Genomic DNA, 15,365 nt, shown 5'->3' on the forward strand with positions numbered 1-15,365 from the left:
AAAGGCTCCTCACGCGATGAGGCAAATGAAGCCCACTAAAGGACGGGCACACTGCAGTTACGATCAATCACTCTCTCCCTCTCTTTCTTCACGCAATTACCTTAACTGCATAATGGCTATTAAGCGATTATTTCGATAACCGGAGCTTTGTTACCGGCTCTCCATTTTTCCCGTGATTTTGCTCCTCATGTAAATACCACCTTTAAAGATCGCTTTAAGTATGTGCGTAAGTGTTTTCCTGAGCAGGAGATTCAAATTTCTGTACAAAAGCATAAACTATAAAAAACGATACCCAAGAAAATACACATTTTTATCCCCAAATGTCAGGTTCTCCCCCGATTTACCGCCAATTTTGCCGCCGGCGGAGCGGTGGCCGTATCAAGGCAAGGTGCTGGATTTCGTTCCACTTTTTTTATTATTCAACTTTTTATACATAATAAATACAAACTTTTTACAGCCAATATAAAGAAAGCATTTGCACCGATGCTTTCAGTGTACTGACGCTGTACAGGATGATACGTCGAATACATGCCCTGTATGAAGAAACCATAGTTAAAAAGGAGGCATATTTTTACAACTTTTCTTCTTTTTTTTTTTTTTTTTGTTGGGTTGTTTTTTTTTGTGGTTTTTTTTTTTTTTTTGTTTTAACCTTTTTAAATAAAATTAGCAGCTCTTACAGAAAATATTTTAAAATACAACTAAAAGAGACTTTAAATAACACTTTCTGAATTTTGAAAGTCCGGGTATGAAGGACACAGAAAAAACTGGCCAAAGAAATCGAACGTGAAGGTTATGGCAAAACTCGCTTTTCTTCCGCGTCGTGAAGCTCTCAAAATTTTTGCAAACAAGTTAAAATCTTTTTTTTTTTTTTTAAAAACGTCTTTTTTTTTTTTTTTTTTTTTAAACTTAAGAATAAGTTTGATAAACACATAAAAAGACCTCGAACAGATCAACAGGACGAGAGGTGCAAAAAGAATGAAAAAATTACGGAAAAGATTTCGCTGGGCAGTCAGCGGTTTCAGAACTGATCCAGGAATTATTTTCTTCCAACAGCCCCATTCTCGGTGGAAGATTCCCCCTGGGAAAGGAGATTGGCAAAACCACGGACGTCTCAGAGCCCCAGCCTGGCTCGGGATTGACAGGTACGTGCAAAACTGATGACATAATCTTGTTAGATGATTTGGATTTTGATTTTTTTTTTGTAAATGCAGCCTCAAAAAATAGCCCTTGTTAGTAAACTAAAGGTAGAAAACTTACTGGTTTAGAAATAAAAAAGAAGACATAACAGCGCGTTCAACAGAACCCATAGAACAGCTCAAAAAAACCCACTTTGTGATGCCTTTTAACCGAAGCTTTGATCTGACGGGAGATTGCTGAAAATAATTTAGTGAGCGCACCTAAAGAAAAAAAAAAAAAAACAAACTGCTTTCATCCAGTTTTTCCCTCTCCTCTGACCGTTTCCACGTTACGGTTCCCAATCTCCTTGGCCCTTTCAAACGACAGCACCAAAAGCTTCCTTTTCCCCCATCTCCGATGGCAACTGCCTTTCGGAATTCTTTCACTCTCTCCTTTCCAAGAGTAACTGGAGCCCGTAGGCCTGGCCGCGAAGGCGGCCTGAAGGCTTCGCAGAAGCCGGAGCTCTTCCTGGCGCTCTGGCTTTGGCACGTCAACGGGCTTCGCAGGGAAAAACGCTCCAGGACCATCCGAAAACTAAATAACGCGTGTAAATACTCGAAATTTAACTTCTAACTCTAGCCAGACGTGTTGATGACAAAGCTATACTGCTAACCTCGGATAATAAAGTACAATAACTGGGATAAGAACGACCCCAAGTACTTAAAAAACAAAACGAAACAAAACCAAACCCCCCAAATCTGCTAAGAAGAAAAAAAAAAAAAAAAAAAAAAGCAGCTCAATTTCCAGATCTAGACAAAAATCTCACTTTTCTACCAGTTGGTTTATGCTATGGAACAAGATGTTGCTACTAATTCAGCACCTCCATATTAGATACTGTATTACTAAATGTACTGCATAAATATTAATACAAAGAACATTTAGTTCTGTTTAACTGTTAATTAGTGAAGGGGTGTGCACTAACGCAACGAACGCCATGTGATCCGCATCACTTTTCCCTACCTCTACGAGTATTTTCCTGTTTCTTCCTTTCTGCAAGGGGGTTAAAGAGGAGCCAGCCTCTCCTTATACTTCTGTTTTTCAGTTCCCTTTTTCATTCCGCAAGCTCTGATTAATACCTAATCAGACAAGTTCACGCTACTTGAAGAACTGACAATCTTTTAACACATTCCTATGGCAACAGTAATATACTGTACTAATGCACGGGATGGGAATACGCGATGACTAAGTTGCATGAATGAGGCTTTTTTTCCGCAGCCTCCCTAGAAAAATTGACCGTTTTCAGCCAAGAGAGAAACCTGCTCCGAGCCAATCCTCCGCTCGCTGTTTGGCCCGTCTCGGTTTGTGCTAAGAGAGGAAGAACGATGTATACAAATCAAAATGACAACCAAAAAAAAAAAGGCACAAAATATTCATGACCGTGGGAAGGAATCCACCATGTCACTGCCACAGAAAACCCTCCCTATCTCTTGCTCTATTTTAAAGTCTTCATCATGCAAAGGTGCCTAAAAATGAGATTGACCAAATATCGCGTTTGGTCTTGATTGTAGCACTACTACTGAACTAGTCCGATCGTTACACCAGAGTGATTTCCACGTCCTCGATCTTCTCCGTTGTCCGGCGATGATGCTGAGTAGGGGGTGGCGGAGCCGCTCGCACCTGAAACAGCCAGAACCAGCCCGTAACTATCAGCAAACTCTCAACATTTCCAAACTTGTACAGGCTAAAACTGCAGCTTTGGGCTTATCATAGAACGTGTTGGGTTGGAAGGGACCTTTAAAGACCATCTAGTCCCACCCCCCTGCAGTGAGCAGGGACATCTTCAACTAGACCAGGTTGCTCAGAGCCCCATCAAGCCTGGCCTTGAATGTCTCCAGGGATGGGGCCTCCACCACCTCTCTGGGCAACCTGGGCCAGTGTCTCACCACCCTCAGTGTAAAGAACTTCTTCCTAATGTCTGATCTAAACCTGCCCTGCTCTAGTTTAAACCATTGCCCCTCGTCCTGTCGCTCCATGCCCTCGCAAACAGCCCCTCCCCAGCTTTCCTGTAGGCCCCCTTGAGGGACTGGAAGGGGCTCTAAGGTCTCCCCGGAGCCTCTTTTTCTCCAGGCTGAACACCCCCAGCTCCCTCAGCCTGTCCTCACAGGAGAGGGGCTCCAGCCCTCGGATGATCCTCGTGGCCCTCATACCTCAAGATGATGCAAATATACAGATCGTTACTAAGACTGACAGAACTGCAGCGAGGAACCAGCTGAGTTCAGGTCCAGGAGCCAATTAAGCCATCAAGGCTCTTCGTTACAGACTGGCACCGCTCTCGGGTGACCAGCAGTCACGGGGGGGGCAAACACACCGAGGGAAATAACCTATTTACTCTGCCTGTACCCACGGAGAATCCTGGGACGGACTTGGATCTTTACATCCAGTGCTTTCCAGCTGATGACGCCCTCGGCTGGAAACTACCAGAACACCTTGTTGCACCGAAGCAGCTTACTCCTGTTTAATCAATCACTGACCCTAACGCTACGCACCTGAAATCTGATGCTATTTTTACCCTCTGCCACATCAATAAAGTTCTTACTGCTCCTCATCGAGACTCCCTTGAGCGCTAACAGCATTTCGCCCAGGGTTTTTTATCACACGGTTTCAAAATCCACCGGAGTGACTCGATACGGAAAACGGGAATTGTGGAGCAATAGCAGAACAAACTTCCCAATGTTTTCAAACCGGGCATATTAAAAATGCAACACTGACAGAAATCCTTTCAATTAAGGCACGACACTGTAGTATTATTTTAAAAAGACGGTAAATTGCAAGCAACTCGTGAAGAAAATAATAAATCTACAAAATGGAAAAGCTGAATCAATGTATTTTTACAAGGGAATAATAAGATAATGTGAAACTTCTCTGTTCAATAATTAAACACTTAACGATGCGGTACTACCTCTCCCTCGCGTACGTCCGTGAATAAGGCTGACTCACTGACTACCGGAATATTCAAAATATCATTTCTGAATATGCAAAAACGCTCTTTTTCTCCAACCTCCTTCATTGAGGATGCCAGGAAAATACAAATATTGCAGCTTTAATACGATTCGGTTTAGGACTTTGAAACCCCCAAAACTTGATTTCAAAGTTAATCCCAGGAGACAGATCTCCGCAAGTTCTAAGTGATTAAATTCTTCTTCTCTTTTCCTAGCAAAACCTCTCCTTCTAGGCAGCAGAGACATCGCAAAATATACAAAATAAGAGACCATTTCATCTTATCATGAAGAATTTTTAATCTAAACCCCTCAAATGAAGAGGTTCAGAAATAAATTTAACCCTCAATCGAGTCCCCCGGACCACGTATCACGTCAAACTGCCGGCCAGCGGATTTGTCTGCCAGCACGCTGGGGAAATTGTACAAATCCTGTGATTAAGCTGTTCTGGCATTTATTCCCCACCTCTTTTTTAGTTCTGTTTAGGGGTTATTACGCGCAGCCAGAACAGAACTAATCTCCCAGCGCCCGAAAAGGCAGCGTAAGTTTATCGACTCACATCTATTTTTACTACGGTAAGAGATGTAATTTCCTCCCAGGTTAGATTTCACGATCGAGACGCCTCACGCGGGTATTACAGCGGTAACGGCAGCCACAGACGGGCGGGTTGGATGAAAAAAAAAAGGGGATGGATAAGACTCAAGGTCATCTTTAAACACGGGGACTTACCGGTTAAACAAGGGCAGCTTTGTTTTATTCTAGTGTTCGCCCCATCTCAAATAGCTCTCGTGTTCTATCGCTTTCTGACACCTCTATGGCATTATCCAAGGGGGGCCAACAGACCTTTCCTCGCGCTATTAATCTGAGATACCGCATTTTACTAGGCAGTAATTGGATTTGCAGAACACGGAGCCATTCACCACCCTGCTCTGAATGTACCTGATTTACCCAGACTCGGCCCAGTAACTTTGGAGCAGCGATAAAACCAGTTATTTATTTTTAACTTACAGGTCGCAGTTTGCCATAGGAAGTTTCGGGGGGAATTCGCGGAGGCTGGGAGAAGCCAGGAGACTCTGAACTGAAGCTGTTTTCTGAAAGGGTAAGCAACAACCCATCACACACACGCCGCTCAGCGCTGCTGAATTTACTTTGTGTTGCAAAAAAAGCTGCGCTTTTTTTTTTTTTTTTAAATATGAGCATTCTAAATTAAGAATTTAGCAAAACATTTCTTATACTATCACAAAATTTCTTACCGTTAGTTGTCGGCGACCTGGGGAAGAACTGAGAACCTCTTTTATCCGGACTGTGGTAGGGACTAGTGGGAGGCTGGTCGTAGAGCGGCAGCGGTGGAAGGGCGTTATTAGGCTTCGGAGTTGGGGATACCTGTGTTAAAAAGAGGGGGGGGGGGAATGCAGAAATCCTTATTCCTCGGTGGTTTTTACGTATGCAGCCAGCTGCAGGACGTTGTCTGACACATCAATATGCCAGGAACTGTCATCTGGAGAAAACCCATCTGTCAAAAGCGCTGTCAGGTAGGTTTGGGAAGGAAAGCCGTGATATCCAAGAGGGATTAGATGTTTTTTTTAAATCATAGGTTGCCACCGAGCAGAAATTTTCATCCTCTCCCAGATAATTTAGGCAGACTTTTTGAAGGTTATCCGAAAATAAAACCTTCTGATCAAGTGTGTTTCTCTACTATATTCACACAAAAGTGTTAAGATCATGACTTTTATCACAACTCAACTGCATATATATCATTTAAATCTTAAGTTTTCACAGTTTTCCCAAATCAAAGAGTAAAAATACTGGAGGAATTACTTCGTAGGGAACGTGGAAGTCCAGTTTCTAGCACCACAATTTTTCATGAGAATGTGTCTGATCTTCAAATATAATATAAGGATTCACAGAATCACAGAATGATGGGGGTTGGAAGGGACCTCTGGAGACCATCCAGTCCAACCCCCTGCCAGAGCAGGGTCACCCGGAGCAGGTGGCACAGGAACGCGTCCAGGCGGGTTTGGAATGTCTCCAGAGACGGAGACTCCCCCACCTCTCTGGGCAGCCTGTGCCAGGGCTCTGCCACCCTCACAGGAAAGAAGTTCCTCCTCATGTTTAGGTGGAACTTCCTATGCTCAAGTTTGTGCCCGTTACCCCTTGTCCTGTCCCTGGGCACCACTGAGAAGAGCCTGGCCCCATCCTCCTGACACCCACCCTTTCAGTATTTCTAAGCGTTGATGAGATCCCCCCTCAGTCGTCTTTTTTCCAGACTGAAGAGACCCAAATCCCTCAGCCTTTCTTCATGAGAGCTGTTCCAGTCCCCTCAGCATCTCCATAGCCCTTTGTTGTCCCCTCTCCAGCAGTTCCCTGTCCTTCTGGAACTGGGGAGTCCAGAACTGGACACAGAATTCTGGATTACAGAACTATACTGAATTGAGGATGTTTTTGAAGAGATTACTGTAACACAATATTTGGCAGTATCCTGCCCTTCAAAAACTGAGAGGATACAGAACAGACTGGAGTATGAAAACATTAAATTAGGGCTGAGAGAGCCTGTAATTCTTTTTTTGCCAGTTTGTCTTTGATGTCTCAGTTGATGTCATAAACGAATTCCAGGAAGCAGACTGGGAATTTTCTCCTTTGGTTCATTTTCTTTCTACCCAACTACTTGCCTTTATTCACAAATATATTACATTTGCCACGATAGATCAGTTGATCGTTATTAGGCTGGCTGAGAAATTAAAATGTAAATTAATATCATACGTGTAAGCTGGCACCTCAACTCTTTCCATACCTGAATATCTCCAATCCACTGAGTCTCTCCATTTTCTGAGGCCGTCAGCTCTTCAACTAATACTGATGGGAACACCCCGACGCGGCCGTTGAATTCTCCTTCCCAAAAGCCATCATCATCTTGATTTTCCTTGTTCAGGATGCGGATGATGGCTCCTTCCGGGAAGGACAGCTCATCATCTGTCTGGCCTTCGTAATCATAAAGTGCTTTTACAAAACAGACTGAAGAGCAGGGGGGAAGAATAATTATGGAATTAGGATGAGCTTAAAAAAATGATCATAGAATCATAGAATCGCCACGGTTGGAAGGGATCTTTCGGATCATCAAGTCCAACCACCAACCTAACTCTGACAAAAAACATCACTAATGATGTTATTGTACATGATCAAGTACTACACATAATTGCAGCGTCAAATTATTTTAGTTTTCTTTTTTTTTAGGTAATGTTAATCTCAATTCTATGAGATCGCCAGGTAAATTACACGGATTTGATACGAGATAGATCATTACTGAGAACAGCTGTACTCGGATACAGGTCAAATATGAGAAATTCCCACATGCGACATCCAAACTCGATACGCAGAATGCTTTTGAGAACAAGGTTAATCTACTCTTTATTTATTTATCGATCGGTATTTACCACTGGAGTCTCCATTCAGGCTGCCTGTGACTAAATCAGCCTCGGTGGAGTTATTTGAGGTGTGGGAGCGAGTATCCAGTGCGGCGAGGGACTGTAGCATACTCAGCAGGCTGCTGGACGTCGGGAACTGCAGGTACTTCTCTGGCACGTAACCCACTTGCCCCACTTTGTTCCGTGCCTGTAAGCAAAGGACAGAAAAGATGCTCTGCTTTTGCATACTCTGAAAAGAATCCAAATCCCTTCTCCCATCCCAAATTCTGGTTCTAAAAGTAACAGTGAAAAGAAATAATCTCAGAAAAACGATACCTTCACCCAGTCTTCCATATCTCCGTCTTCAATAACCTCCAATACCTCGTGTTCCTCTATGGTCAATTCATCCGGCTGAGAAGCCTGAAGTAAATAACGGGAAGATTAGAAAATACAAGCGTTTTCAGATGCATGGGACAGGAAGCATAACGAACAACCTCATCCAGGCCCTTTATTAAAAATTACGTCTTTCTAAAAAAAAATGAAAATTTGATGATGTAGCATACTTTAAAATATAAAAATAAGGGTTTTTCTGTATACCTACTGATATTCCCAAGACCCTTTTTCAGTCAAGAGGACAGACAGAAGCACCCCGAATACCACCCAGCGCGTCCAACCCTATTTACTTTTGAAACCCTAATTACTCCGTACTCTGCCACTGCCTTCGGTGTGATTTACAGCTGAGGCAGCGGCAGTAAATAGCGTGAATGCCGTTTGTCAGCAGAGCCTGAACTCCTGAATGGCGGTTTCACTATTCCGGTACAAAGACGAGCTTTGTGGCGTTTCTCATACAGCCGCACCAGCAACACAACTCCGTTTTTCACAGCGAGATGTTAGATATATATAATGTGCACCATTATTGAGCCAAACGCTGACATTCTACCTCCAACTCCCACCGAAGAGTTACATCTATCATTTTTTGGTCACGTAATTCATTTTTTCTAATCAATTAAAAAAAATAAAATCGCAAACCTTATATGAATAAACAACTTTGCAGGTGAGAGGATAATTTCTTAGAGTACCAGAAGGACTAGAACTACTGTCATCAAACACATCCATGCTGTCTTCAAACTCTTCGCCTTCTTCCTTTTCTGCATCGGCATTAATCTAATAAAACACATTAAATTCGGCATTATACATCAAAGAAAAATAAGTGAAGAAATAACATTAAAATTGAACTGATGGATATTCTTCTCGCTTTTTTTCCTACTTACAATTCTTGTAACTGGACAAAAAAAAAGGTCGACTAAATAATATTCAACATACAATTCTCAAATACCAACATCAGGAAAGCATCGACCAAACGAAGCAAATACAGGGAAGCAAAAGAAGACTCTTTGCTTAATTCAGCTGTTTTTCTTCATTCACGCACAAGCCGCGGGCTTTAAAAAGAACTGGAGAAGATTTTGGAAGCTCCAACTCAACTGTTGGCCGTTATTTATTTTGCGCATCAGCTGCGGAAGAATGACTAATGTGCCTTCCTTGGGGGTGCCATTTCAGAGGCACAGCAAACAGTTTAACGGAAAGGCGAGTCACTTGCTGAGAATTTATGCCGCTAAAAGATGAATGTACCTGTGACCACGAGTTATAAAATGAAACCGCAGTGGAAAGACTTAAATTTGGAAAAAAAAAAAAAAAAAAAAAAAAAAAATCAAAAAAATCAGCCTTCCGGCTGGTGGATTCTGCACAATAGAGTTGCTGCAGTTTATTAAAAAAAAAAAAAAATAGAGAAAGAATGATTAAAAACTAGCTATAAAAATTTAAATAAAAACTGAAGTCGAAACACCGGAAAAATACAGGTTTCTATAAATGTAGTTCGGGCAACATTGACATGAGCTGTGCTTTGGCCTGGTGCCTGGATTAAATGATGAATAAACACTTTATCTCATGTGAAAACAGGCAAGTCCTGCGAATCAAAGGCAACACTGTTACGTGTTTGCCGTCTTCCCCTTATTCATTCCTTTTAATATGGGGGCAAATCTGGGATTCCTCATGAAAACTAAAAGGCTGATAAATCGAGAAAATTGGGGCTGAGACCAAAAATGGTCTGTGCAGGCTCCTGAACCAGCCGGCTCCGTACGTCAGCCCGTGACACCTTTGCTCTTCTGGACCTGGGGTAGGAGACCACAAAGCTTCATCATTTTCCGACCTTGATTGATTTTTATGTTACAATTTCTAGACCACATCCTTGTAATTCATACCGGTTTTTCCCCATTTTCCTTCCAGCGCAGTTTGCGTCCATCGCCACTTAAACGCGTTCACGGATGTCGCGGTAACAAAAATAAATCGTGGTAAAAAACCCAATGCTTTGATATATTACCAACCAACTATTAATTATGGCAAATTTAAGGTTTCTCCCTCCAGTTTCTAACTGCCTTTTGCTGTGCACGGTCCGCGTCCCAGCAGCCGTAGGAAACATCATGGAAATTAGTGTATCATGCCTAGAAAGACTCGTTTGTAAAACATCTGGTCCTCGTTTTCTAACACGAGGAAGAAAAATACATCTTAATTTTCAGTGTGTGGGCTGCTCAGACTCCTTGAATAGCATCATTTGCAGAGTAGGCACACAGAGGGAAAACAGCATTAACGATACAGAAAACTTAGCAGCTCGTGTCATAAAGCTCATCTTTCAACGGAGCCTGGTATTATTTTGCAATAGAGGTATTTAGGGAGTGAAACCACAATTTGGTTCATGCAGGTTGCTGGTTTCAGATGACAATCATGCTTGAGTGTGAACCAGTAACGTAATATATAGAATCTTAAAATGGTCCAGGCTGGAAGGGACCTTTCAGATCATCGAGACCAACCATCAACCCAACACTGCCAAAACCACCACTAACCCATGTCCCTCAGCACCACGTCTGCCTGGCTTGTAAATCCCTTTTAAAACCTCGCCTGGTGCAACTTGAAGCTGTTTCCTCTTGTCCCATCGCCTGTTCCTTGGGAGAAGAGACCGACCCCCCCTGGCTACCCCCTCCTTTCAGGGAGTTGCAGAGAGCGAGAAGGTCTCCCCTCAGCCTCCTTTTCTCCAGGCTGAACACCCCCAGCTCCCTCAGCCGCTCCTCACCAGACTTGTGCTCCAGACCCCTCACCACCTCCGGTGCCCTTCTCTGGACACGCTCCAGCACCTCAATGGCTTTTTGTGTGGTGAGGGGCCCAAAACTGGACACAGCACTCGAGGTGGGGCCTCACCAGTGCCCAGTACAGGGGGACCATCACTGCCCCAGTCCTGCTGGCCACACTGTTCCTGACACAGGCCAGGATGCTGTTGACCTTCTTGGCCACCTGGGCACACTGCTGGCTCATATTCAGCTGCTGTTGACCAACACCCCCATGTCCTTCACCGCCGGGCAGCTCTCCAGCCACTCTGCCCCCAGCCTCTAGCGTCCATGCGGTTGGTGTGACCCAAGAGCAGGACCCGGCACTTGGCCCTGTTGAACCTCACACCATTGGCCTTGGCCCACCCATCCAGCCTGTCCACATCCCTCTGCAGAGCCACCCTAACCTCCAGCAGACGAACACTCCCACCCAACTTGGTGTCATCTATGAACTTACTGAAGGTGCACTCGATCCCCTCGTCCAGGTCGTTGATAAAGCTATTGAACAGAACCGGCCCCGGTACCGACCCCTGGGGAACACCACTTGTGAAAGACGCTATCTCCCTTTCCAGGTAAAAGCATCCATTTTCCTGTTCACAGAAAACGTACCAACTGCAAATATTATTTCTAACTCTGTAATAATGTACCTCTACTGTACAAGTGTTTCTTATAACCGTACTGCTTCGAGTCCCAGCAAACAGAAAACAAAACACAAACCCCATAAAGACATTATTCTCTCTTCCTTTTTTGCATAAACTACATAGTATTTACTATACATTTGTTGTAGGCAGCGTAAAGGTTTCGCAACAATGTCAACATGTAAGAGTAGCATTGCGTATCTTTTCCAGATGACATTAAAATTCAAAATGACAATTAACTTTTTTAGGCATGTACACTGGGAAAAATAAATGTATTCCCTCCCCAAATTATGCATTTCGTCATTACATCAGAAAGTCACTGGAGAGTTGATGGCATATTAACTCCTTCGGCTCGCTGTATTATTGCAGCAGGTTAAATAAATACAGTGATATCAAGGCATCGATGCTGCTTTCTAATTTTTAGCTCTTTGAAATAAAAATATATTGAGAGTTTTGCTGCACAGATTATGTCGTGATAAATATGGGCACGAAGAGCAAAGCAGTGCAGGACGCAGGGACGGCAGGTAGCTGGTTTCTGAACATTAATCACTGCCCACTTGTTAAGGATGAAGTGAAATTGCTGCTTGTTATGTGCCGCAGTAATTCTAATAATTGCACGCAGCGTAATTTCGGTAACGGTTCTAAGAATTCCATCTCCAGGCTGTCCTCATCTGGCCTGCCAAGGTCAACAGCATCTTATTTTTTTTTATACAGGAGGGTACGTAAGTGTAAAAGGGGAAAATAAGAATCAGAGTTGAACCTCCCACGCTGTGGCATCTGCTGGCTCGCCAGGGACTAGCCCGGGGTTTGGCTCAGGGACGGAGCGCTGGCACGGCCGCCGAGACGGAGAACAAGATGCTGGGCGCAATCCAAGGCGCACAACGGGAAGCGAAAAGAGGTGGAGTACAAGGAGAAAGGGAAAAAAACTGCTGATAAACACAGCTCCGTAACATCTCCTCATCTCTCCCGGCTAGCAAGGAGCTGAAATGACACGCGACGCAAGAAGTCCTTTGGGATTTTGGGAAGGCTGAAGCTCGGATCTGCATACAACAGCTTGAATATATAACTAAACTACTAACGATGGGGATAAAGAGACAAACAGGACAGGGCAGGGATTATAATAACAACCTTTACTGCAAATCGCTGTCACCGAGCTCCGTGTGGGACATCCTAGAAGAAACATCCCAACACCCTGAAGAAAGCAGAGTGGAGTCGGCGCCCCCTCACTTTTTTCAACTAAAGTTCATAGAATCATAGAATCATAGAATCATAGAACATGTTGGGTTGGAAGGGACCTTTAAAGGTCATCTCGTCCAGCCCCCCTGCAGTAAGCAGGGACATTTTCAACTAGACCAGGTTGCTCAGAGCCTCATCAAGCCTGGCCTTGAATGTCTCCAGGGATGGGGCCTCCACCACCGCTCTGGGCAACCTGGGCCAGTGGCCTTTTCCACAGGGCTGCTCTCTATCACCTCATCCCCCAGCCTGTATTGATAACGAGGACTGTCCCGACTACCAAGTGTAGGACTTTGCACTTGGCCTTGTTGAACTTCATAAGGTTTGCTCGGGCCCACCTCTCTAGGTCATCCAGGTCCCTCTGGATGACACCCCGTCCCTCTGGCACCACTCAGCTTGATGTCATTGGCAAACTTGCTAATGGTGCACTTGATCCCACTGTCTAAATCACTGATGAAGATATTGAACAGCACCGGTCCCAGTACGGATCTCTGGGGGACACCACTTGTCAGCCCTCTCCAACTGGACATCGAACCATTGACCACCACCCTCTGGATGCGACCATCCAGCCAGTTCCTTATCCACCGAACAGTCCACCCACCAAATCTGTATCTCTCCAACTCAGAGAGAAGGATGTTGTGGGGGACCGTCTCAAAGGCCTTGCAGAAGTCCAGAAGTTGACAAAGTCCAGAAGTTGACAGAAACGAAAATTTCTGTACACCCAAAAAAACCCCTTTCCCTCTAAGGGTTTGCCACCGTTCCCAAGAAAACAATAAGGAAGCATAAAAAGATGAAGAAACATGGGAACGGGCAGGATTTTTTGTGTGTGCGGACACTGCACACTTGCTGAAACAGAGATTTTGTCTCTCTTAAGTGATCAGGGAAAACCAGACCTCCTCCAAAGCATCTGCGGTGCAATGAGAAACCACGTTCCCATTCCCCCTGAAAGTTTCGTTAGACAGAAGATATATTCTGGCTGTCCAAAGCTTTTAAGATGAAAAAGAAAGTGTGAATGAAGTAATTTTAACAGCGTATGAAGACTACAGTTAGGAAAGTATCCACATGCAAACTAAGACTTTATAAAAGCCTCTGAAATTTGTTATAAATATATAAACATGCACAGAAAAATTAAAATTCGTTTGAGGCAAAATGACTAAATCTTCAGGAATTTTGAGTTGGTGACCGGTGAAGAGCCCCAGATTGCGCCGTTTTACTGCCAAAGGTGACCGCGCAGCATCGCGTGCCGTGTAGGGGAATTAAAAAAAGGGAATTATCAGCTCCTTTAGCAGTTCCTATTTATGAACAGGGTTTCCCGGTTCGGGCAGCCGTGTGATTCAGCTATCTCTACTTTTTTTAAAAAATATATCATTCTTCAGGGGAGGAGAGGGAAGAGAAATGAGTTTGCTTTTTATTCTTTCTTGAATTACATAAAAATGTGCTGTCTTCCAAGCTAAACAGGTGGGAAATGCCTCTATTTTGCAAACCAGCTATAGATATTGCAACACAATTAGTCTTATGTACTAATGAGTACAAAATCATTACCAATCTTCCATTGATCCAAGCCGCTTTTGAGTTCAATTTGGGGTATATTGGCTGAAATATTCGAAAGGGTCAGTGGGACTTTGGACACGTTGTGCCACACTCAGGTAAATGAATTTAACAGTTTCAGAAGGTACCAGCTCTCTGGATGAAACGCAGGAGTCCTCAGGTTTGGGCTCTGTTCCGATTTAACATCTTTACTGCTTTAAGCAAAACTAGTTATTCATATAGAAAATGTCAAATATCGCCTGTATCTCAAGTAACAGGGCAGCAGCTCGCAGGTGAACAGTGGTAACATCTACCTCCATGACAAATTCTTTGAGGGAAACATCTAACCCTGCTCCCAGAAACCTGTTTTCCAAAGCCTTTCACTGATTTTTAATGAATCAAATTTTCATTTCAAACACCCAAATCAATCTGGAAAACCGGCTTTGCTCTCTTGCTTGACTTTCACTGCGATCTGCAGGCAACCGACTCTGGAAGAGCCGATGTGGAGTCGACATTTTTCTAAACATTTGGGGGAGAAAAAAGCGCCTTTCATCCAAGTAGCTCAGATAACGTCGTGAACTATTAATGAAACTTCAAAGAAACGCGCAGCCATTTTTCTTTTCAGGAGGTGGCAAATAAATGTTATGGCACTTAATTCAAGGTCGGAAAAATCAACCTAAAGTAAACTCAGCAACAAAACCCAGAAATCCTTTTTTTTGGTTCTTACATGAAATTCAGCCACGTAAAGCTATGAGATTTTTCCAGTTAGCCACCAACCAACCAAACATTCTCAATTTGGTTTTCTATTCGATATGAAGTCAGGATTTGCTACGAGGAAAGATTTTACAGGTCGGAAACCGTACCAGGTGTGAAGAGCCGTTGTTGGTCACCGAAGGCAGGCTGGCCCAGCGTTCGTTCTCCAGTTCTTCCATCACTTGGTTCATTGCGCTTTTTAGCCAGGTGTCCACAGACACACCGATCTGCTTCAGCAGATCAAGACGGGCTTCTGCTTTCAGCTTAATTATCTGGGGAAATAAACACACACAAGTCAGAATTCTTTCAAGATTACTTTTCGCTCCTTGCCACCATTCAAATGTGTTATTTCCTGATCAGCAAATTACGGAAATTACACAAATAGGTGGCTCCGAAAGCTGCTCCATGCGGAAACGAGTCCAGGTCTTCATTTCCTTGCCTGCGGGAACACGGTGTGAGCCAAGAGACAGGGGATGCTTTCCTTGGGATGTAAAACTACAGGCACAGCCACTTTCACAAGCTTGTGTTCTTAAAGTAACGATTTAA

At 43.7% G+C, this 15,365-nt stretch overlaps 1 protein-coding gene and 1 long non-coding RNA gene across 3 annotated transcripts in view; one reads left to right on the top strand and one right to left on the bottom strand.

Moving 5' to 3' along the window:
* Positions 1-400: 400 nt before the first annotated feature.
* The window catches only part of FCHSD2 (FCH and double SH3 domains 2), a 178,984-nt gene continuing 164,019 nt past the window's right edge, over positions 401-15,365 (bottom strand). For both annotated transcript variants that reach the window (XM_063327340.1, XM_063327329.1), the window contains 8 exons: positions 14,930-15,091; positions 8,543-8,677; positions 7,850-7,933; positions 7,544-7,721; positions 6,904-7,124; positions 5,366-5,495; positions 5,121-5,203; positions 401-2,793 (listed from right to left, as the gene is read on the bottom strand). In XM_063327340.1, coding sequence (XP_063183410.1) covers positions 2,710-2,793; positions 5,121-5,203; positions 5,366-5,495; positions 6,904-7,124; positions 7,544-7,721; positions 7,850-7,933; positions 8,543-8,677; positions 14,930-15,091 — 1,077 coding nt within the window. In that variant the 3' untranslated portion in view covers positions 401-2,709. The remainder of the gene's footprint in view (positions 2,794-5,120; positions 5,204-5,365; positions 5,496-6,903; positions 7,125-7,543; positions 7,722-7,849; positions 7,934-8,542; positions 8,678-14,929; positions 15,092-15,365) is intronic.
* LOC134512190 (uncharacterized) lies at positions 5,100-7,537 on the top strand. Its single transcript, XR_010070070.1, has 3 exons — positions 5,100-5,211; positions 5,563-5,644; positions 7,344-7,537. It is a non-coding gene; the product is annotated as an uncharacterized LOC134512190 (long non-coding RNA).

The sequence above is a fragment of the Chroicocephalus ridibundus genome, chromosome 1 (assembly GCF_963924245.1).
Source record: "Chroicocephalus ridibundus chromosome 1, bChrRid1.1, whole genome shotgun sequence".
NCBI classification, from domain to species: Eukaryota; Metazoa; Chordata; class Aves; order Charadriiformes; family Laridae; genus Chroicocephalus; species Chroicocephalus ridibundus.